Source organism: Parus major, chromosome 3 (genome assembly GCF_001522545.3).
Source record: "Parus major isolate Abel chromosome 3, Parus_major1.1, whole genome shotgun sequence".
Taxonomy (NCBI): Eukaryota; Metazoa; Chordata; class Aves; order Passeriformes; family Paridae; genus Parus; species Parus major.
The window spans coordinates 93,673,316-93,695,586 of NC_031770.1; the positions used below are offsets into that span (position 1 = coordinate 93,673,316).

At 38.4% G+C, this 22,271-nt stretch overlaps 1 protein-coding gene across 1 annotated transcript in view; it reads left to right on the plus strand.

Moving 5' to 3' along the window:
* Nucleotides 1-20,277, plus strand: part of ACP1 (acid phosphatase 1) — a 20,727-nt gene extending 450 nt beyond the window's left edge. The window contains exons 2-7 of the mRNA XM_033512932.1: nt 4-498; nt 10,854-10,927; nt 11,036-11,149; nt 15,863-15,924; nt 18,143-18,248; nt 19,141-20,277. Coding sequence (XP_033368823.1) covers nt 4-498; nt 10,854-10,927; nt 11,036-11,149; nt 15,863-15,924; nt 18,143-18,248; nt 19,141-19,218 — 929 coding nt within the window. The 3' untranslated portion in view covers nt 19,219-20,277. The remainder of the gene's footprint in view (nt 1-3; nt 499-10,853; nt 10,928-11,035; nt 11,150-15,862; nt 15,925-18,142; nt 18,249-19,140) is intronic.
* Nucleotides 20,278-22,271: the final 1,994 nt, after the last annotated feature.

Consider the following 22,271-nt stretch of genomic DNA (forward strand, 5'->3'; position numbering starts at 1 on the left):
GAGGAGCCCACCTAGCTCCGTGGGATACCCACTCCTGCCCCGCTGAGGAGCCCAGCTGGCCCCACGGGATCCTTACTGCTGCCCTCGCGGGATACTCACTCCTGCCCGGGTCGGGGCGCCCCCGCTCCCCCTCACTTCCTCTCCTCCTGCCGCCGCTGCTGCCGCAGCCTCACTGGGCGGCGCCGGGACGGCCCCGCCGAGCCACGCACCTGCCGCAGGTGAGGCGGGCGGGGCCCGAGCGATTGCGAAGCGCCCGCTCCCCTTCCCGCCAGCGGCTCCTCCGCGGTCCCGGCACCGCCCGGTGCCATCCCGTCCTGTCCCGTCCCGTCCCGTCCCCCACTTCTCGCTGTCCCGGGCACGTTCCACACTTCGCTCCTTTTCCCCCCTCAAAACAGGCAAGTCCGCAGCCGCCTATAACAGCCAGTGCCGTAAAGCGAGGCGCGGGCGGCGCGACAGCCGCGAGGTCCTCGGAGCGAAGATGGCGGCGGGGGAGTCGAAGTCAGTGCTGTTCGTGTGCCTGGGTGAGCGGGACGAGGGATGGCCGCTGCCGCGCCGCTCCCGCTCTGCGCCCGCCGCTCCTCGGCCCGGGGCACCGGCGGGGCGGGGTGCGGCGGGAGTGCGGTGAGGCGAGGACCGGGAGAAGTGCGGCAGGCCCGCCGCGGTGCCGCAGGCGTCCTGCTCTCGGACGGTTCCGCGAGTTTGCCTTGTCGGGGAGGGCCGGAGTAGTAGGCATGAAGGGAGGCAAAAGGCGGAATACACCTGCGCCCTTTCTGTGCTAGGAACAACGGGGAAGGGTTTAGCGTAGAGAGCGGCAGAGCTGGACTGGAACAGGTTGCACGAGGGTGATCGTGGAGTCTCTGTAGAGACGTTCCAAACCACCTGGGCGCGTTCCTGTGTAACCTGCTCTAGGTGACTGCCTCGACAGGGGGATTGGGCTGGATAATGTCTAGAGGTTCTTTACAACCCTAACAGTTCTGTGAAATCAGTAGGAAATAGGGAAGGAAGTAAAATGGCAGTGTTGACAAACGCGAAGGTTGTGTGTAGGGAATCGCAATACACACCTAAATAGGCATAAACTAACTCTGACCTAAGGCTGCTGCTTGGGCGGCACGGAGGTGGCTTTGAACAGCTTTCTGTGATGGATCGTGCAGCACTTGGCTTCTGGAGCAGCGGAATGGGAGCAGGGAGACTGCCTGCAGACTTGCTGTTGGGAATACCTGACATGGAAAAGGGAGAGAAAACCACAATAAGAACCACTGAAGTTAGTGTAAGAGCCGCTGTAAAAAAGAGGAAAAAAAGGGTAGGATTTTAAGTAAGAAAAAGAACTTGGGGGAGGAAGATCTGTTCTGATCTAATAATGAAATTCTTGATATATTCTTGAATAGTTCTGATCTAACAATGAATTTCTGGTATGAAAATGAGTGGAAAGAAAAAAAGCCCTTTTTGAAAGGCTGCCAAGATGAAGAAATAGGAAACTTTCTGTTACTGATATTTTGTATGTTTAATATTGTCTTGCAAAGTCCCAGAAAACATAAGTGTAGATGAGATCAGAAATCTCCTGAATGCTTTTCTGGAGTTTAGGACAATCAGTTACTGGTAAGCAAGATAATCACAACCAGCAAATAGCTAACCTGACTACATAGATTACAGATCCATGCCCTATTTTGAACATGCTTTCTCTAAACTTCTGTTTTCTTCAGGGCATAGCAAGCTGGATGGCTCTCCGCTCTGATCTAGGCGGGCTGCTATCATTATCAGCTTCTTAGCTTATATAATCTTACCTGTGTGCTGTGGACCCTTGGCATTTTGCCAAGTGAGTTGCAAAACCATTAGTTAAGGTTTGGACTTTATCTGCTATTTTGTTGTAATAGGAGACATGCAGATTAGTTGAATAGCAAAATAAGAATTTAGTTTGGTGAAATATGTTCTGATGTTTACCTTAGAGTAAAATCAACCCCAAATGATAATCCAGGGAAAACATCCGTTAGTAAGGGATTATCAGTTGCTGTGTGTTTAGAAGCTAGTGGTCAATACAAATGTTTTTGTGTAAAAACATCTTAATTAATATGATTCCTCCCTCCCAAACATAATATTCTAAAGACAGTTGTAATCACCATCCCTATGTGCTGAAGGGTGAGCCAGGGAAGAAGACACTCTTGGCTGAATAGAGAGTTCTGGCTGGAACTGAAGGAAGAAAGGAGAGATTATGACCCTTGTAAGAAGGGGCAAGCAGCTCCGGAGGACTAAAAGATGTCATGAGGTTATGCAGGGAGGAAAATGAGAAGGTCCAAAACCCAGCTGGGACTTAAAGTGCTTACTGCCATAAAAGAAAAAAGAAAATATTTCTGTAGATACATCAGCAGCAAAAGGAGGGCTGAGTAGAATCTCCATCTTTATTGGATGCAGGAGGAAACAGTGACAAAGGATGAGGAAATTGCTGTGGTGTTTAGTGCTTTCTTTGCCCCAGTCTTGAACAGTAAGACCAGTTCATCTCTGTGTATCAGCTCCCTGAGCTAGAAAACAGGGATGGGGAGTATCACAGATTCATAGAATAAAATCACATATTCACTAAGGTTGGAAAAGGCTTTGAAGATCATCAAGTCCAACCTTTGACCAAACACCAATCTGTCAACTAAACCATAGCACTAAGTGTCACATCCAGTTAGTTCTTGAGCACTTCAGGGACAAAGATTCCCCTCACCCTGCTGGGCAGTTCCTTTCAATTTCTAGCCACCCTTTCAGTGAAAAGTTTCCTCTTTTTGTCCAACCTGAACCTCCCCTGGTGCAGCTTGAGTCCATTTCCTCTTCTATTATGAGTGGCCTGGGAAAAGACTGACTCTCACCTGTCTACCGTCTCCTTTCAGGTATTGTAGAGAGCCATAAGGTCTCCCTGAGCCTCCTTACCTCCAGCTTAAACAACTCCACCTCCCTCAGCTGCCTCTCACAGGAGTTGTGTTCCAGATACTTCACCTGCCTTGGTGCCCTTCTCTGGACACACTCCAGCGCCTCAATGTCTTGTAGTGAGAGGCCAGAACTGAATGTAAGATTCAAGGTGTGGCCTCACCAGTATCGAGTGCTGTGGGACAATCACTGCCCTGGTCCTGATAACAGGCCAGGATGGCACTGGCCTGCTTGGACACCTGGGCACACTGCTGTCAGCTGGGTGCCAACCAGCACCTCCAGATCCTTTTCTGCCAGGATGCTTTCCAGCCACGTTTCCTGCTAGACATGCTCACTGAGCCAGTTTCAATCATTTACAGTCAGTCCTGGTCAGCTGGGGAGATCCTGGTGGACTGGAGGTTGGTAAATGTGACACTCACCTGCAAGAAGGTTTGAAAGAATGGCCTGGGGAACTGCAGGCCTGCCAGCCTGATGTTGGTGCCAGGGAAGGTCATAGAGCAGGTCATGAGTGCCATCATGTGGCACAGGACAACCAGGGCATCAGGCCCAGCCTGGATCGGTTTAGTAAAGGCAGATCTTGCTTGAACAGCCTGATCTTCTGTGAGCAGGTCACCTGCTTAGTGGATGAGAAAACATGGCATGTTGTCTATTTGGACTTCGTTATAACCTTTAATACCATTTCCCATAGCATTCTCCTGGAAAAACTGGCTTCTTAGGGCTTGAGTGGGTGCACTGTATTCTGGGTAAAAAAGTGGATGTGTGGGCCCAAAGTTGTGAATGGATTTACACCCAGCTGATAGATGGTCATGAGTAGTGGTTCCCCAGGGCTCAGTATTGGGACCAGTTCTGTTTAATATCTTAACCAGTAATCTGGAAAAGGGGATTGAGGGCTGCTTTTGTCAGGTCACAGACAGCACTAAGTTGGGTGGGAGTATTGATCTGCTGGAGAGTAGAAAGGCTCTGTAAAGGGAACTGGACAGGTTGGGTCGACTCCAACAATATGAGGTTCAGGAAGACCAAGTGCTGGGTCCTGCCTTGGATCACAGCAACCCCCTCCAGTGCTGCAGGCTGAGGGCAGAGTGGCTGGAAAACTGCCTGGTGGAAGAGGACAACTGAATGTGAACCAATGTGCCCAGGTGGCCAAGCAGGCCAATGGCATCCTGGCCTGAATCAGCAATAGTGTGGCCAGCAGGATCTCCTGCTGCGATCGTCCCCCTGTACTCAGCAGTGGTGAGGCTGCATCTCAAGTGCTGTGTCCAGTTCTGAGCCCCTCAATCAAGAAAGACATTGCAGTGCTGGAGAGTGTCCAGAGAAGGGCAGCAAAGCTGGTGAAGGATCTGGAGCACAAATTTGATGAGGGGTGACTATGGGAGCTGGTTAACAAGATGAGAGGAAACAGCCCTAAATTGTACCAGGGAAGGTTTAAATTGGGTATTGGGGAAAAATTTAATCACAGAGGGGTTGTCAAGCATTGGAAGGGGCTGCCCAGAGAAATAGTTGTGGCTCCATGGGTGTTTAACAGACATGTTGACATGATGCTTAAGGATATGGGTTAGTTGTGAACTTGGCAGTGCTGAGTTAGCAGTTGAAAGTCCTCAGGGTTTTTCCCAACCTAAACTATTCTATGATTCTGTGAAACAATTCATATGTGTGGGTTTCTAGGCCCACAATGATGATTTGCACTGTAATGAGGTTCTAATGCAGGAGCTCTTTTTAGTATAACACAATAAAATAGTTTATATTATTTAATTATTAGGCTTAAATTCTGTAGGCAACTTGTTTTTTGTTCCTGCTTTAAGTTTTCTTAATTTTTTTTGGTTATTCTTCAAGAGTGATACCTTTTTAGTCCTAAATTTTACCAGGAATAATAGCAGAGATTATTGCTGAAAAGAGTACTAAACAGATTTCTAGAACTGCATTTAACTGTAGTGTTCTTTGCTGCTTAATGTAGTGCATTAATTCTAAAGTTTGCCACATCTAGTGAGAGCAGATTCCAGAAAGGACACTTCTTCATAAAAAACTACATTTTCTTTCTACATTGTTTTGAAAGAAACCTATTACTGAAATATCTGTTGATTGTGTTCTTTGTAATGAAATAAGCAGATAGTCATTACACAACAAAATACAATCTAGTTAATGTGCATAACTACATTAATGATAAGGGTTCCTCATCACTGAGAAATAATTGAAGTACCCAGCAACATATGTAATTACAGCATTTGAAAAGGCACAAAAAATATTTTATTTTTCATTTAAGCAAAGAAATAATTAAAAGTGGAGGTGAATCAAAATGCAGTTTGCTCATTTTACACTTACATAGCTCATGTAATTAATAGCTGAGCTCCAGAAATGGGCTTAATATGATGCTGTGTTATGTAAGTCTGCCTCTTTCTCTCTGATGACTTCTCCACTATAACACAACAAGCTGATTGGGCATCTTAGACCGGGCACTGGCTTTCTGATCTCCAGAGATGGAGGAACCTTTGTAAGATGGGTGTACTGTTGGGCAAAGTTGGTTTGGCTAGGTGTTCAGAAGATTGATGCATGTTGTGAATCACTGAGTACAAGTATTGTCCCCAGGGATCTAGACTGCATAAAATAATTTCTGAAATGGCAACTAACTTAGTGGGTATGAGGACATTAGATGACAGTTACAGAGAGATTTAAGTTTCCTGGTTCAGTTTTCACAATTCATTGTATGCACTTAGATATTTCCAAATACTAGGATTCATGGGACAGAATGCTATTTATAGGTGCATAATGGGAAAGCAATAGGGTAAGACATTGAGGAACTCATGAAAAACAGTTGCTGTAATAAGGATTCTTGGCAAATTGACAAAAAGAAGTGATGGCCTTTTTTTTATAAAGAAGAAAATACTAGATAAAGGTAAAGAAAATTACCTTTCTTCTATGCAGTATTGGTAATATAGCTGTAAGAATACAGTGTCTTATTTAATCTGTGTTTCAAAATTATGCAGAAGTATTAGAGTTGAAAGCATGGTTGTAAAAGTAATCTTGGAATTGAAAAAGATGATCTATGATTAAAACATGCTAAGGGTCTGATTGTTGTGACGAGGTGCTTATGTGTTGAAAATTTGTGTTTTTCTGATGAACCTTTAGGTTTATTAGAAAAGCATGATGTACCAGCAGTTGAATAAGTCAGGATAATTATTCCTGCTACAAGGAAAGTTTTTTGAGCCATACGCACATACACACACAAATGCAAAGACCAGGGAATCTGAACTAAAATCTGTGCTTTGAATGGTTCCTCACAAAAGTAATTGAATGGTGAGTATTGACAAGATGGAAAGAACTAGGACTTGTGATGAAGTTCTGGCAGGAATTTGAGTACAGAATGGAATAAAGTGACTGGTCAGTTTCAAACACTTGAGAAGGGGACCTGATGAATGATGCAAATGATGCTGGGAAGCATGAAGTGACCATTAATGGAAACTTAAGTTGAATAAAAATCCGGTTTTTACATGTGAGAGGATGAAAACCAGTAAAACTTTTGTTACCAACAGAGAAAAGGGTTTGTTTGCATTTGGGGAAGCTCTGAAAGAAGTAGGGAACAAGATACAAAACAAATTGAGAGAGTAAATAATTGTATCAGCATACTCAGAGATGGCAGTGGAACTGAGCATCAAATGGATTCAAGTTGTCTCTCCTGCCAGTAGAAGCAGAGCTTCCATTTCTGTGTGGGAGTCGGTCAAAGATTAGTGCAGAGACCAGAGTAAAAATTCAAAAAATTAGGTGTTGGCTTAGGTCACTGTCACTGGAGGCCTTGTGCTTGGAAAATGAATGAGAAAACATGACTTCTTAAAAGTGATTGACAAATGGTTCCAGTACTGATCCTGTGATTGAACGCTCTTGTCCTTGAATCATCATATTTGGAGATGTTTGTAGGATTAATCTCAGTAGATGGACACTAGGTACCTTGGGCACTAGTTTTCTATGATTGAAAATGTTACTACAACTCATAGAACTTGATATGTAAAAAAATGAAGGGAGAAGATGGAGATTTTGAGAACTTGAATACTGCTATCTTCTACATAAAGCCAGCATGATCAGATCAGCTGGAAATACAGCAGAGGAAAGAAACCCCAGAGGATAGGTAGTAAAGATAATGTATAGATAAGATTTAAGAAAAAGAATGGTTGAAGTTCAGGGAGGAAGGTAATTGTGAAATTTTCCCATTGACTCTCCAATTATGGCTGTCAGTCCATAACTTAGGAAATACTGTACATATGTGAGGAACCTCAGCAAAGCCTGGAAAGATCAATGTGAGATGTAAAACTGTATCTGAAATGGATAGAAATTAGTGAGAAAAGTGTCTGGAAAACAAGGATTAAGTTTGCATATGTTAGTGGGATAAGATAGGGCTTTACATCAATCTTGAGATAATGATAACAGTTGCAAGGAGTAGAGTGGGTAAAAGTTGTTTAGAATGAAAATAATACTGAAGAGTGTGTGGGGAAAAGAGCTTCTGTTAAGTCAGTTCTGTGATTTTGTCCATAGTTCCCAAGAATAGATTTGAATTCTGATTGAAGTTCCCTAATAGTGTTAATACCTCTGCTAATATCTGGAATGTGTCATCAGGAAAGACATTAATTTTGAAGTCACAAATTGGGTTAAGTGTTGGTTTCAAAAATGATACAACTAAAGTTTCTAGTTACTGCTAGAATTGGTAGTTAATATGCTTCATCAAGGGTGATCATGGTGCTGTTCATTATGGTATATGATATCATTAAAGATTATAGCATTTATTTTAAGAAGTGAACAAGCTGTAGAATAGTGAAAATTTGGAACAAATTCCATGTAAAGCAGAAGATTAAACAAATGGAAAAAGCCATGAGGGATTTATTTCAAAACCACCATTTTGAAATTCTGGGAGCTAGTTAATGAATTACTAGGTTCAAGAATATTAATCACTGTTTATTACTGAAATGTTGAGTGTCATAATGAAAGTTACTGTTCATGCACAGTTGTCTGGGATCATTCATACAGTTAAAAAATTTTGTTCAGGAAGAAATGGATGGCCTCAACAGCTGATGTAATGGAAACAGAATGTAATAGTTTAGAAAAAATACTTAACGATCACCTGTTTGAAGTAATAAGAAAGAGAAGGACTGGACAAATTAGGAGTAGGGTGTTATAATCATAAATTAATACTTGTGAATGAGTCAAAGGCGATTGTAGAAGTTCTCAGGTTATTTTCAAAAACACTAATTACCTATTACACTTTAAAAAAAACAAACTGATTGGAACAAACTTTTTCTGTAGTGTAATCTGTCATTTTGTTTGTCAGTATTCAAGAAAAGTAAATTCAAATTAGATGTGCAGATCTGACTTAACTGGAGTGATTAGATAAGGTCAGTTAATTTCATGAGGAGACTGAGAGCTTGGTTTGTTTAGTTTAGCGCAGCTCTGCTTGGCAAGGGTTCTGTATCTGTTGAAGGAAACATAGAGACTGGTGTTAACCAAGATCAGATGAGCAGAGAGACTTCCAGGAATAAATACTAAATTGAAACTGGAAGGTCTTATGCTACTACAGGGAATTAGTATCTGGAATAGCCTTTTAAGATAGATGATGCTTTTTCAATGGAGCTTGATGTGTTTGTAAGAGGAGCGATGCTGTATAGGCTTGCAATATCAAGTAATTGAATTCCTTGATATGAAGGCTATTTTCTGTCTTGTGCTATATGTTACCGTGTTTTGGAATTGTATTGTTTAATGCTTAACTCACTCAAAAACTGCCGTTATTTTTTTACTTTATTACCATATTTTAAACATTTTCGTAATTAATAGTCCTTACTTATTTTCTGACTTAACCACATAGGGAGCCCCAGAATTTTCCTGCTTTATTTTTCTTCCAAGACTGATTTCATTTCTGGGCATGAAATAAATTCAAACAATGTAATTAGTATGTTTTCTCCTGGAAAATCTACTGACATCAGAACTCAGCGTTTTGGCAAGATCAGTTTTTCAATGGTTAGCCTGTTCCTATTGCCATTTAGTTGATTTGATGTTCTTTAAATCTTTGACAGTCAATTTGTGTTGCTTCAGACCCTCACTTCCCTCTTCATGATTTTTATAGTTGATGTGTGACAGCAAGTTATGAAATGCCCAGGTCATGGCAGCTTCTCTTTAGCAGTGAAGAATCTACCTTGGTGTTTTGTTTGAAAATGGAATTAAGTGCTTCATGTGAAAATTTCTTTTTGCTGATGGAAATTTAGCTTTGTTCATTGGCATTTTTTTCTTTTTACAGTTTGAGATTTGGAAAGAAATTAATCAATAGTAGGAGAGTGATTTATTTAAATGTACAGAGATGAGTTTTCCCATATCTGGTATTTTATACTTACCTGCTCAGAGACAAGCAAAGTTACACTTTTTGTTTGATGGGAAACTGAAGATTTATGTGTATACAAGAGTTACTGTCACCTGCATGACATCAAATATTATGAATATCCATCTAGTTACTGAAAAATTCTGAAGGATGAAAAGGTAGAAAGAGCTGAAGTAATAGTTGAATAGGCTTTTTCTCTTTGTTGACACACTTCATTCTTTTCAAATATGAATTTCTGCATGCATTTTTAAGAGGTCTGCCATAAATTGTTACGGTTGTAGTTACAGTTTCAGAACAAATATGCTGTAGATCCATTATTTTTAATAGGGCTGTAATGCACTGGAATAGGTTCTTTTTGAAAATAAGGTCAGATCAAATGACAAGGCCAGTTGGAGACCGTTGGAAGGGGAGATTTATTTATGTGTTTGTATAAATAACTTAACTGTTTGTTGGCTGATTGACAGCACTTAAGCTTTGCCATGTGTTAGGTTTTGTTCCTAATCCTTTGTATTTTCGGCAGAAATGTTTGGATTTCTTTTTTTTCCTGTGATGTTTTTAGAGCTTGTGTAATTGAATTCAATTTTGGGTGGTTAGAATTGGTTTCTGGATGATGCTTTTGATGAGGGCTCAGTTTGACCTGTAGTGACTTGACTTCAGTAACCAAGAGCATTTTTACTACAGGTTGTTCAGCCATTTCACTGCATTTTCACAATGCTGGCAGCTGTGTTTTGGACTTCTTCAAAGACTGGTGGATAGTATAGAATCCCAGAATTATTTGGGTGGGAGGGGACCATCAGCTAGATCATCTCATCCAGTTGCAATGTCCTGCCATAAACAGAGATGCCTTCCATTAGACCAGGTTGCTCAAAGCCCCATGCAGCATGGTCTTGAACATTTCCAGGGATGGAACATCTCAGTTTCTCTGCGCAGCCTGTTTCAGTGTCTCACTGCCCTCACTGTAAAAAAGAAATTCTTGTTTATGTCCACTACAAGTGTTCTCCATTTCTATTTAAAACTCTTGTCCCGTGTCCTATCACTACAGCCCCCTTATGTATACAAAGGTTGCAGTAAGATCTGAACTCCACAGTCCTTTTCTTCTTCAGACTGCACAGCCTCAGTTCTCACTCAGAGGTGCTCAGCCCTCTGATCATCTTTGTGGCCCTCTCGGATCCACTCCAGCAGCTCCATTTCTTTCTTGTGCTGGGTACCCCAGAACTGGATGCATTAGTCCAGGAGGGGTCTCATGAGAGCTGAGTAAAGGGGCAGAATCCCCTCCCTTGACCTGCTGGCCATGCTGCTTGTGATACAGCCAAGGATATGATTGGCTTTCTGGGCTGCAGGTGCTCTCTGCTGGCTCATATCCAACTTTTCACCCACCAGTGTACCCAAGTCCTCCACTGGGTTCCTCTGAATCCCTTCATGCCACAGTACTGAAATTGGAGACTGCCCCAACCCAGGCACAGGACTCTGGGTTCTCTCATACAGAGTTTGCATTCTGTCTGAGTAAATAAAAATCTTTAATTTGATCTGGGCTGAAAAATCCACACAATTACTTGGTTTTTTGTTTTCAATAGTTTGAAAATTCATTTGAATCTCGTTTCCATAGGAAACATCTGTCGCTCTCCAATAGCTGAAGCAGTTTTCAGAAAACTCGTAGCTGATGAGAACCTTGAACGTAAGGTAAGCTATTTATTTCTGTTCCAAGAAATAACTTACAACTCTCATTGCTAGTCAGAAATAAAAGCAGTGAGGAAAGAAACATAAAAATATGAATTTGTTTTTCTGTAGTGGAGGATAGACAGTGCAGCAACATCTGCCTATGAAATAGGAAGCCCTCCTGACTATCGAGGACAGAATTGCATGAAGAAGCATGGCATTACCATGAACCATATTGCCAGGCAGGTACTGTACCTTAATTTTCTTAAAATCTTTGTATGTATTTGTTCTGTTGTTACAGTGGAGGACAGACAGTGCTGCTGTTTCAGACTGGAACGTGGGGCGCTTCCCAGATTCAAGGGCTTTAAGTTGTCTAAGAAATCATGGCATTGAGACAGCACATAAAGCACGACAGGTAGAAGAGAGTGTATTTTCTTCCTTATTCATACCCATGCCCTCACCATTGCAATCACAGAAGTCATTTTACCAATGCATGGTTAAGCATCAATTAGTAAATACTTTGTGCAGTTTTTAATAGACTCCAAAGTAGCTTAACTCTTCTAGTTGAGCTTAATGAGTTTTTTTGTTATTAAGGTTCGTTGAAAGTACAGGTGGAATTGAACCAGTTTCTGCACTATAGAGAACTCCTGCCTCCAAATGTTTAGTATTTTGAGCATTTTTAAAATACTTCTTAAAAATGGACTTACTCTAGTAATCTGTGATGCATCCTTCATCAAGGAATTGTATATTTATTTAGCCTGGCTAGCTCAGTTGGTAGAGCATGAGACTCTTAATCTCAGGGTCGTGGGTTCGAGCCGAGCTACACCACATGAAAAGGACTTTTTTTCTGGATTTGCCATTTCATCGAAGAGTGAGAGGTTTTATTGTATAATATTACTCAATTTCTGTTAAATAAACAGTTTTTTTCCACTTGTCTCCAAGGAAATCTCTTCCTGAACCAGTTGGGGGGAGGGGCCTCTTGAATTTTCTATTCTGGGGGGACCCCGTTTGGAGGTTCTCTCCCAAATTTTCCCTAAACCAGGACAAAGGTCCAAAAAAAAGTAGAATACCTCTTCATCCATCAGAAAAATCTTCTGCATTTGCATGTAGATCTTTTAAAAATATCAAGAGTGCTAAATTAGAATGAAAGCACTCAAGCCCGAGATTAGTAGCACAGTTGGTGGTAACTTCAGAAGAAAACATACCCTTGAAGCATTCTTAAGTCAAAGGCAGGTTTGCCACTTAGTGAAATCCTCTAAGTTTAGGCAAAACTCATATCTGTTTTCATTAACAAAAGAACATGTATTTCCACACTGCATTCCAAAGAGATTGGAAGTAAATGTGTCTGCATCTATTTAAATCATTCAGACACTCATATAAATGCACATAATTTACTTCAGTTAACTATTCTCTGGATACAAGATACTCCTTTAGGGCATGACCTTTACTTAGTTTGCGTTTACACCACTAGTTTTTGTATTGACAAAAAGATCAAGTAGTCTTGTTATTATCTTACATTTCTGTTCCCTTCAGAATTTTTCTAGACCTCACTGAGGTCATATTTACTTTCTTCACTTTTCAAAGACTACATGTTTAGTTTTTTGACTTTCAAAAATAAATTCTCTCAATTAGTCAATTGCCCTCTGCTGACCTCTCCTGATGTTAATCTCTGTTTATATGAAACAGAATTAAGCACAGCACCATTTCATATTTTTCAATAATTTACTATTAGAATAATACCAAAAAAAGTCTGTTGTGATCTTTTCCTGTTACAGTGCCTGGATTTACTTTTTAGCAGTGCTTACAAAATCGTTATTTGTCAATATACAAGCTAAATGGTACTGAAATTATTCAGTCAGTGTTTCAGTTACTACACAGTAGTGTGACATGTTTGTCTTCTTAGAAGATACAACTTGGAAACTGTTCTTCTAGGTATTCCTAGAGTGGTTTATGAGCAGTTAAATTAAAGCAAAGGTCTGTAACCAAGTTGATTCTGTCTTGAAGCAAATCTTTGTATCTTTCTTTGATCTAAATCTTTCTTTGAGAGAGAAGGAATGAAAAGACATTCAATTACACATTCTGGCAAATGAAGAGACTTTTCATTTAAAAGACCTTAAAATGTTACATATACAAGGAGAGAAAATTAAAGAATGAGACATTTTTTATGTTAAAAATTATGTCAACAATGTAATTCCAAATTTATTTTTTTTCCTAAACTTCTGTCAAATGGTCTGTGCAGATTCTCTGAACCTGCAGACTTGATATGGTCTTGTGGTACTTCTGAAAAAAAGGGTACTTGACAGTGTAGAACAGGACTTCAGAGTGGTCAGGTTAGTACAAGTGGAAGTGTATTTGTTTCACTATTAGAGATGAACTTAAGGATAGAATTTTGTGTGACACTTGTTTCAGAACAGATTAAGGAAGATTTAATACAGGAGCTGCAGAAATAGAGGGTAAAGATTTATCTTCTTTTTCCTTCGAAGTACTGTCATAAGTTAAGTACCTTGTACAATTATCCTCTTCAGTCCTGTGCAAAACTCTTACCCACCCAGTGAAAGGCACCTTTTCTCATGTAATTTTTTGCATAATTATGATAATCACTGATTTTAGTTTTTTTTTTAAATTCAGCATTACAAGAATGGATTATGTAAAAGAGAGTATGGAATTGGTCGTGTCCTACCATCATACACAGTGATATTCTAAGTTAAAAGTGAATTATAAAAATAAATGTATATATTTATACATAAAATAAAGTTGTTATCATTTTAGTTAATGGCAGGTTGCTGTATGAAATTCTCTCAGCTCTGTTTCTTCATGCACAAACCAGAGAGGTTTTAATTATTTTCACTTTTATTCATACTGAGGCAAAAATTGATTTTGGTATGACTCATACCGTGCATTTGCCTTAAATATGAAATTGAGATTAGAAGAAGGTTGTATTAAACACTGTTTTACAACTGGATAAATTTGAGAATTACTCTGTGTATTTCAGACAGAGAAAATGAGATTTCCCTTCTGTAAATAAAGGGAAATGTTTCACTAATAATTTATTGTTACATGCATTTTTTTAAATGTAAAGTTATTGTTATCTGTGTAGTTTCATCCAAAGATGACTACTTGAACTCTCCACTACACTTCTCAAAATGTACCTAAATTTTTACATCCTCAATTTTATCTGCCAAAGTACTAGTTTTAGTAGTTTTGAGGTGTACCTTCAGTTCACTGCAGTTTGCTCAATTAAAGGTTTTTTTTTTCCTCTTAATCTGACTCTGTGTTAGGGCTTAAAAGCACAAGCCAAATGGTAGCCTTGGTTTTAGGGCTGTATTGGTCATAGGGTAATAACCATCACATTGTCAAGTGTTCCTAGTTCATGCTTCCATTTGTCTGTACAACAAAGAGATCTGTGCCCTCGTATTTTCACAGGGGCAAGTGTTCAGCTGTGTAGAGCATTCAGAAGCAGCTTGTAAAAGTCCTGATTAGATTTGCCAGGAAAACAGAGCTATTTCCACTGCAAAAATATTTTCATAGGTCAGAGGCACTGCATGAATACAGCAAATATTTTTACAGTGAAAATAAACAAGTCTCCATTAGTTTTCATCATTAACCCTTAATTTTCACATGCACTCCTGACATACCTCACCTCTTCAGTTCTCTTTATGTGTAATGCTTCATTTATGGCTTTCTTCTGATGATTATTTATGTCTGTCTTTTCTTACTCCCTGTTATGGGAGCTTAATCAGTACCTATTTGCTGTTTGCACTGAAAAGAATAGTGGCTGTTTTGCTATCTAAACCTTTTTTTTTTTAATACATAAATATTTTTTACAAGTTAAAACTCTGACTTACAGGATAATGTGCTTTGTCTTTTGGCTGTTTACTTGCTTACTCACTTCTGTAGCCTATCCTTTGTAGGGATGCCTGCCAGAAAAACCTGTTCAGAATGACCTTCCCAAGTTTCTTGGTTATGATGCTTCACACAGGACTATGCATGAAATGCAGTCTTAATCAACTCGAATATAACGATTTTCCATTTCTTCATCCTCATTATGGACACCTGGTTCAGATATCTTATACAAGCATTGTGGGCATGGTCTGGGAAGATTTTACCCTAAACAAAGTCTTAAATGTAAACTGAAATAAATTGACAATTGGCAAACATCTGTAGCCATCCTTCTAACAAGAAGATGACATTAGTATTTAAGTCGTTGGTTTATCTGCTGTGTTTGCCTACATGATTGTGAACTCAGATCTCTGAATTTAATTGTTATTCATGTTTAGGAGTCAATAAATTACAAGAAATAAAAAGAACAGATGATATGACGGTAGGAGGATGTAGAATAAATCCTGGACTTTTCACATCATGCTACAAATTTTGTGATTTACATGGTCTAAAATACTGTGGATTCATTGTTTTTTAAGACGTTGTAACTCATACCATCATACTTCAGCTTTAAGTTTCACTTGGTATCTTTTATTGTGCAGCAGCAGATTTCTAGATTGGAAGTATTGCAATTGGTTCCAGGTTACCTACATTTTTGTTGTGCTATCAAGAAAGTAATTTTTCTATTTTTAACCATTTTTATTGCATGGTTCCCATGACTGGAAATTGCTTTACTTCCAGTAGTTGAAAAGTTCTAGAAATGTTGCTTTTAATGATGTTCTAAGTTGGTGCATGAAATGTAAAAGAAAAAAAAAATATAAAAGGTTGCTTAAATAGCTGACTTGAGGGGTGTTTTGGTTTCTTTTTATTTGTGTGTGAAATTCTTGCAGAAATGAATAAATAACCATGGTAGATTACATTTAAAATGTTGTAAGTTATTGTAAAAATTGATGAAGTTCTATTCTTTCCACCTGTGTCTTTTTTAATAAATTAGAGCTACAGAATTTGAAAACACTTTATTTTTCCCTTTTTATTAATCAAATTCAGTTTGTAGGCTAAAGCACCTGTTTTTACTTCTAGATTACCAAAGAGGATTTCCAGACCTTTGATCATATACTTTGTATGGATGAGAGCAATCTAAGGTAATGTATGAAGAAATGGAACAAATTCATATGGATTACTTGGAGTGATGTCTCATAAGTCACTTGGAAGACAGATGTCACATTTTACTGCTTGTGTTGGGGTTTCTTTGTTTGGGGTTTTTTGTTGTGTTTTTTTTTTTTTTACATGTATGTGAATGATGTGCTAATGAATGGATTCTTCACTTCTAATAAGTTTAATGAGCCAGAACTCAATGGTTTATTTGTGTGATATGTGCCTCTCAAGGATTAAGGACATGGAAATTTAGTTACTTTGTGCTATATACAGCTGATGCCTGTATAATTAAGAATGAGGATGTACTTACTGTCTTGATTGAAGTGATCAGTTTTTCTAATTGCATGGCAGTTAAAAGACAAACTGAGAACTTGGAAGGGATTAAATATGGTGCGGGTTTTTTTTACTTTTTTTATAGAAAGAGAGGGAACTCTGAAATAAGCAAGGTTGTTAGCTTGGGGAAGTCTTGTTCTATTGTTAGCTCTGCTCTAGTTAAGCATACTTTAAAAAGATCTGGTTAAGTAGTTGCTTAGTGTAAAAATTTGGATATCACTAGCAAAATTTCTACTCAATTTCATACGTATTGAGGATTAAGGAGCTGAATTTAATAAACTACAAGTGTCAAAGTGCTTGTAAGGGCTATTAAGTTAGTTTAAAAAAGCCCAAACCACCACAACCTACAGCAAAACCTAAATAACGACCCTATTAGTAGCACATAAAGTCTTCTAGAAACAGTACCACTTAAGTGAAATAAGTATAGTTTTGTTGAATTTTCTGTAATGTCTTGAATAACCTCTCTTCCACAGTCTTCATGAATGAAGGGTATGTAACACTTAGCTTGATTGCAGTGTCTCAGTCAATGACGTGACAAGGCTTCCTTCTATTTTCACTTGAATTCTTAAACAGAAATTTGAATTAACAATTTATATGATAGGAGCTCTAGAGCAGAAAAAACATCAGAACTATAACAGGGATATTGCTGTTGCTGTGCTGAAGTTTTGCCTTCAGCTTGCACCGAGTTCAACCATTTTGCTTAGGAATGCTAATTTGTAGCTCTAGGAGGGCAAGTGGATTCCAGGTGTTGATGGAATGCCTGTCATATCGGAAAAGGAAGATTTGGGACACGTCTTGTCTTTAGTACCAGAGCCATCTGACCCTCTCCTGTTCATTAAGTGGTATGCCAAAAGCCTTTAAGGAGATGGTCTGACATTTTTTAATAATAAAAGGCTAAAGAATTTATTGAAAAATCTGTAAATTCAAGCAATAACTTGATAGAGGATCTCTGATTTTAGTTCAAGCAAAACCACTACTGTGCCCTCACTGCTATTTCTAAACTATCTGAAATTAATTTCTTAATCAGAATTAATAATTAGAATTTAATTTCTTTAAACCGATATGGTTATGACTAAGTCTTCACAAGGAGTTTCTTTGCCTTTTTAAATGATGAGTAAAATGATGATTTAGTATGGAGATGTGTAATACTAAAATAATTTAGTAGGTTCTGGGAGTTCATTGTGAAGATGATAGTGCTGAGCTGCCTTTAATCTGAAGATGATGAGAGGTGCATTTTAAGTGCCTTTGGGATAACAAATGACCATTTTTAATCAAATAGGGAAAATATGATCTCAAAACCAAAATGTTTTATCAATGACAGGCAATGTAGAAGGAAGAGGATGTGACAACTGGTGAAATGCTACAGTATATCAGAAGGAAAACAGGTGTAGCTCACTGATTTACCATTTTCTATTAATGAATATGGTAGGATTTCACATGAGCTAGAGCATACCAATCTAAAACAGTGGCTTTGAGCAAATAGGATAATCTTACTTGTACTTCTAGAAAACTATCTGGCTAATTTCTGTTGTTTTTTGTTCAATACAAGCTAAGGGTGAGTGTTGAAAGTACTAATGGTTGATTTGAGGAAGGACTTGATGAACTTTTTGTTACAAAGTTTTGTTAAGCTATGGGTCAAGTGCCTGACTGGTTGTTTATGCTCTGAATTCAGTTTATGTCTTATATACTCAATTAAAAACGACCCCACATAACAAGAAAAACAAAAACAAGGAGCAGCATAAAGTCCAGAGGATTGATGGAGTCCAGACATATTATTTGCCTGTGTTGTCTAAAAATGGTCATGAACATCTCATACTGATGCCAAAGTTCTGAAGGAAAATTCAGGGGAAAATTTTATTTTCTCTTTTACAGAGATTTGAACAGGAAAAGCAATCAAGTTAAAGACTGCAAGGCCAAAATTGAGCTACTTGGAACTTATGATCCACAGAAACAACTTATTATTGAAGATCCGTACTATGTATGTGTAAGAAATTCTTTGGGTGGCTTGATTAAAAATTGTGTGTGTGTAGTATATAATCTTCCCAGATCCCACAGCTGGCATGTGATACATAATCGGATAATACACAAAGTGAAGTGTAAACTTTTTTTTTAATGACTTAAGAAAACTATATATTCCTGGGATAGGAAAGAAAAATGTTATTATGCTTATAATAGTTAAATAAATTTAAATAATGCAGTGCATCTATATTTTCAATACTGAGTGAAACCCTGTTTCATCAGCCTCCTTGCAAAGAGGATGTGATCAGGAAAGTTAGAGACAAAGCCATTGATACAGGTGGTAAAAAAAGTTGGATAATACCAGGCAAGAGAAAACAATTAGACTAATGTTCTTCAGTTTAGGAAGCAGAAGTGGATAAGGATGCAGTAGGGTTCTACAAAACATTGTTATCATGGGGAAAGCTGAATAAGGAATTGCTATTCATTACCCAGGAAGTAGAGAATATGAAATAGTATTAGTGGGAAGCAGGTTCAGAACAAAAATAGGCTTGTTTTGGGTTTTTATTTCCACACACAGTGCTTGATTAAACTGTGAAACTCAACATGAGAGGTTAGTGTGAACATAAAAAAGGAAAATACTTAAAAGGCTTAAAAGTGAGTGGAAGAAATACGTGAAGGAAAGTCATGCAGGACTGTTGAATATAAAGAAACAGAGTTTATCTGGGGAAATTCCTGAGCTCAAATTAGAGAGAATATCCCAAAGCTATCATCAAGTATTTGCACTGTTTTAATTTTTTTTCTAATGTCTGTTGTTTGTCATTACTGACAGTGGAGAAACCAGTCTGCAATTTGTATTTGCTCTTCAGACAGTATTGTTATTCTTACAGTCTTTTTCCTCTCTTCTTTTCTAGGGGAACGAAAAGGACTTTGAAACTGTTTACGAGCAATGTCTTAGATGCTGTAAAGCATTTTTGGAGAAGTATCATTAATGCTTCATCGTATAATTTCTAAAAGAAAATAATTAGTTTCTCCTGAAATATGTAAAGTTTACTTGATTGATGTATTTAAATTGTAAAATTATGCCACTACATTCAATACTTAGTTTAATTTTGTATTTTAGTTGTTTGGTTATCTAATGAAAAAATATAGAACAGTTTTAATTGGATTCTATTATATCAACCATTTTGTCACACATCAATGTAATTATAAAGTATATAATTCAGGATAAATTTATCTGTAAACTCTTCCAGTGCTTTCTCACAAGCACTGCAAAAGTAACGCCTTGCTTCTTTATATGTAGTGCTAACTGAACTGAGGTCTTGTCATTCCATCCTCAGTGAGTTGATTTTAGTCAACTTTAAATAGTAGTCTGTGAGATAATAATTGATGTGTAACTTAGATGTGTCATCGCAGTGTCATTAGGCAGCCTTTGGATGGAAGCTGTTCCATGTGGAGTCTGCTAGACTAAAAGATCTGCTGCTTGATAGAACTGGCTGAGTCTTCCTTTGATCCTCTGGTCAGTTCCTAGCACACTGACACAAGCACATGTAACACAGCATTTATTTTGAGGAGAAAACATGCCAGCTTAAAAGCTGAAATGTGAAATCACATTTTGTATCTCACAGTCTTAAAATACTGGTCCATGCAAACAATGGATGAGAAATTTGCTGTAATTCCAGTTCCTGCATGAGGGTCAGACAGTATTTCTAGATTTACTCAAGAAAATGTACAGCCTGTCAGAAGTGTTCTTTGAGAGCATAGTTCAGTGTAAAAGACAGTCTGTCTGTAACACAGTACTAAGTTAGCAGAAAGCCAGTAAGTAGACAGTTTTGCTCTTGGGCAAAATTCGAATGCTTTGTAAGAGTCTATGCCTGCTTTTCTGAACATCACGCTTCCTGTCTGCCTTAGACGTGTAAATGTTCTGAGATCAGTAACGTAAGCGATGCCATGATGATTTTCCTGTTTTGAATATTCTCAGCATTGGTATGAACTAGCATTACCACAATATCTGTAAAACTGGACCTATAAAATTTGTTTTCTTATTTGGCCTTGCTTTTGTCTCTTGCTGCCATCCAAACTTGTAGTCTCTGTACTTGTCACCTGCTCAACCTTCTGGGAGAGATGGATTTCTGCAGAAGATCCTGTTATTCTTGGGGAGGTTGGAATCCTGGTGTTACTCTGTGTTGCAGACTTCACAGTGGGGATTAAGTTTCTTGAGACTTTGGCTGTAGAATAGATGTGTTTGTGTTAATGAGGTTTCTGTTTTGTGCTAAAATTTCAATCAGACATAAAACTTCAGAACTTGCCTAGAAAAGGCAGATGGTAGAAGGAATACTTAAATACAGAAATCAGAATCCTTGTGCATTATTGCATTACCATCAGTTTTGACTTCCAAAAAACAAGCAAGCTAATAGTGGTTTCACTTTTCAGGGGCAAACAGCAATACACTAATTCAAATCCAATTAAGTACTGACTCTGGAAAAACTATTTTTCATTTCCTTTATTAATGTTTCAACAAAGTAAATGAGGGAAAATGATGGGCAGTTAGGGACAAAACATCCTAAATGTGGTTTGATGCACTAACCTCAAAGGTGGAAGTATTTAGGCATAAGCTGATGTTATGCTCTGCCAGAATGACCATTTCAAATATTCCAGTGAAATTAAAATAACGTCTAATGTTGAGAACATGATTGTTTGTGCTTTCCCATTCATGGTTATGTAGGAATTACATATTATAGTTTTCTCCATATTAATGCTAAGATTGAAAGGTCTTAAATCTTTATCTTTGAGCTTCTGGGGTAACAAAGAAATAAGAGAATATCATTGTTTACCTTCAGTAGGCTTAGGAATCTTCCTGTAAAGTGGTATTAAGTCAAAACTCATGTTAAATTCAGTTCACATTTTAAAAGTTTCAACCTTGAGACAGATCTTCAGCAAGCAATCTAGTGACGTAATAATTCACCACCTCTACTAGGAGGAATAAGCTGGTTGATTTATTTTTATAATTAATAATTATTTTGTGGAAGAGGGGAAGGAGCACTATGGTATTTTATACAAATTTGTAGAAGCCCAGAATATAGAAGAAGGATTGCCTTCAGGAAGGAGGGGTGCACAGAACCATTATTTGTGTTCAAAGAGAAACAGTGAACAGCATTAAGATACAAATCGTGTATCATACAGATGACTAAGCGCTCACACATCCAAAATACCACTCATGAAAAATGTAATTTTTGAATGAAAAAATACAGAACTGACTCCTGTTTCTCCCTCCCCACCCCCACAGCTTGTTATATTTTAAGTGGTACACTTAAGTCTAAGAGAAAAGTCAGCTATAGTATAGGTGTGTTTTCCGTCAGAGCATGCTGATTTCTGCTAAAACTAGAGAAAACTAATAGGGGATTATTTATATTAATTGATTAAAACCTTAAATAAGTTGCTATTTCCCTTTTACAGTGAGATTTTCTAGAAGATTATGTTTAGCCAGATTTCAGGTATCCTACTAGAAAAAGAAAGCTTCATAGTATTTTAAACTCCCATGTTAAATATTAGCTTGTGGTCTGGTCAGTGGAACAACAGTGGAGCACAGAGTTCCACCCATGCTTACTGTAGACAAGCGGCTTTAGTGGATCCTGTAGAAGTTGATTCCTTTACAACCAGGTTTTCTTCAGGCATATATAACATCCATTGAGACATGAAACTTAGCATTTAGTTATCACTTAAAGCAAATAAAAACACGTACCTCTCCCATGCTAAATACAGCCATGTTCCAGGATAGGATTTTGTACTTCTGACAGTTTTTTTTCTTCTTAAGAGTTGGATGCTAAAGGCTCTGAAATGTCAGTTCCCAGAATCTCAGCTCCTGTAGTTCTCAGGCTGGGGAGGGTTGTATTTGGTTTTAGTTTTACATTTTGTGGTTCAGACTGAGGATAGAATGGAAACTGCAAATGCCAGTATTAAGATAAAAGTACCTGTGGTTCATTGTAGTAGGTTGGCCCTGGCTGGATGGCAGGCACCCACCAGTCTCTCTTGCTCCCCTATGCAA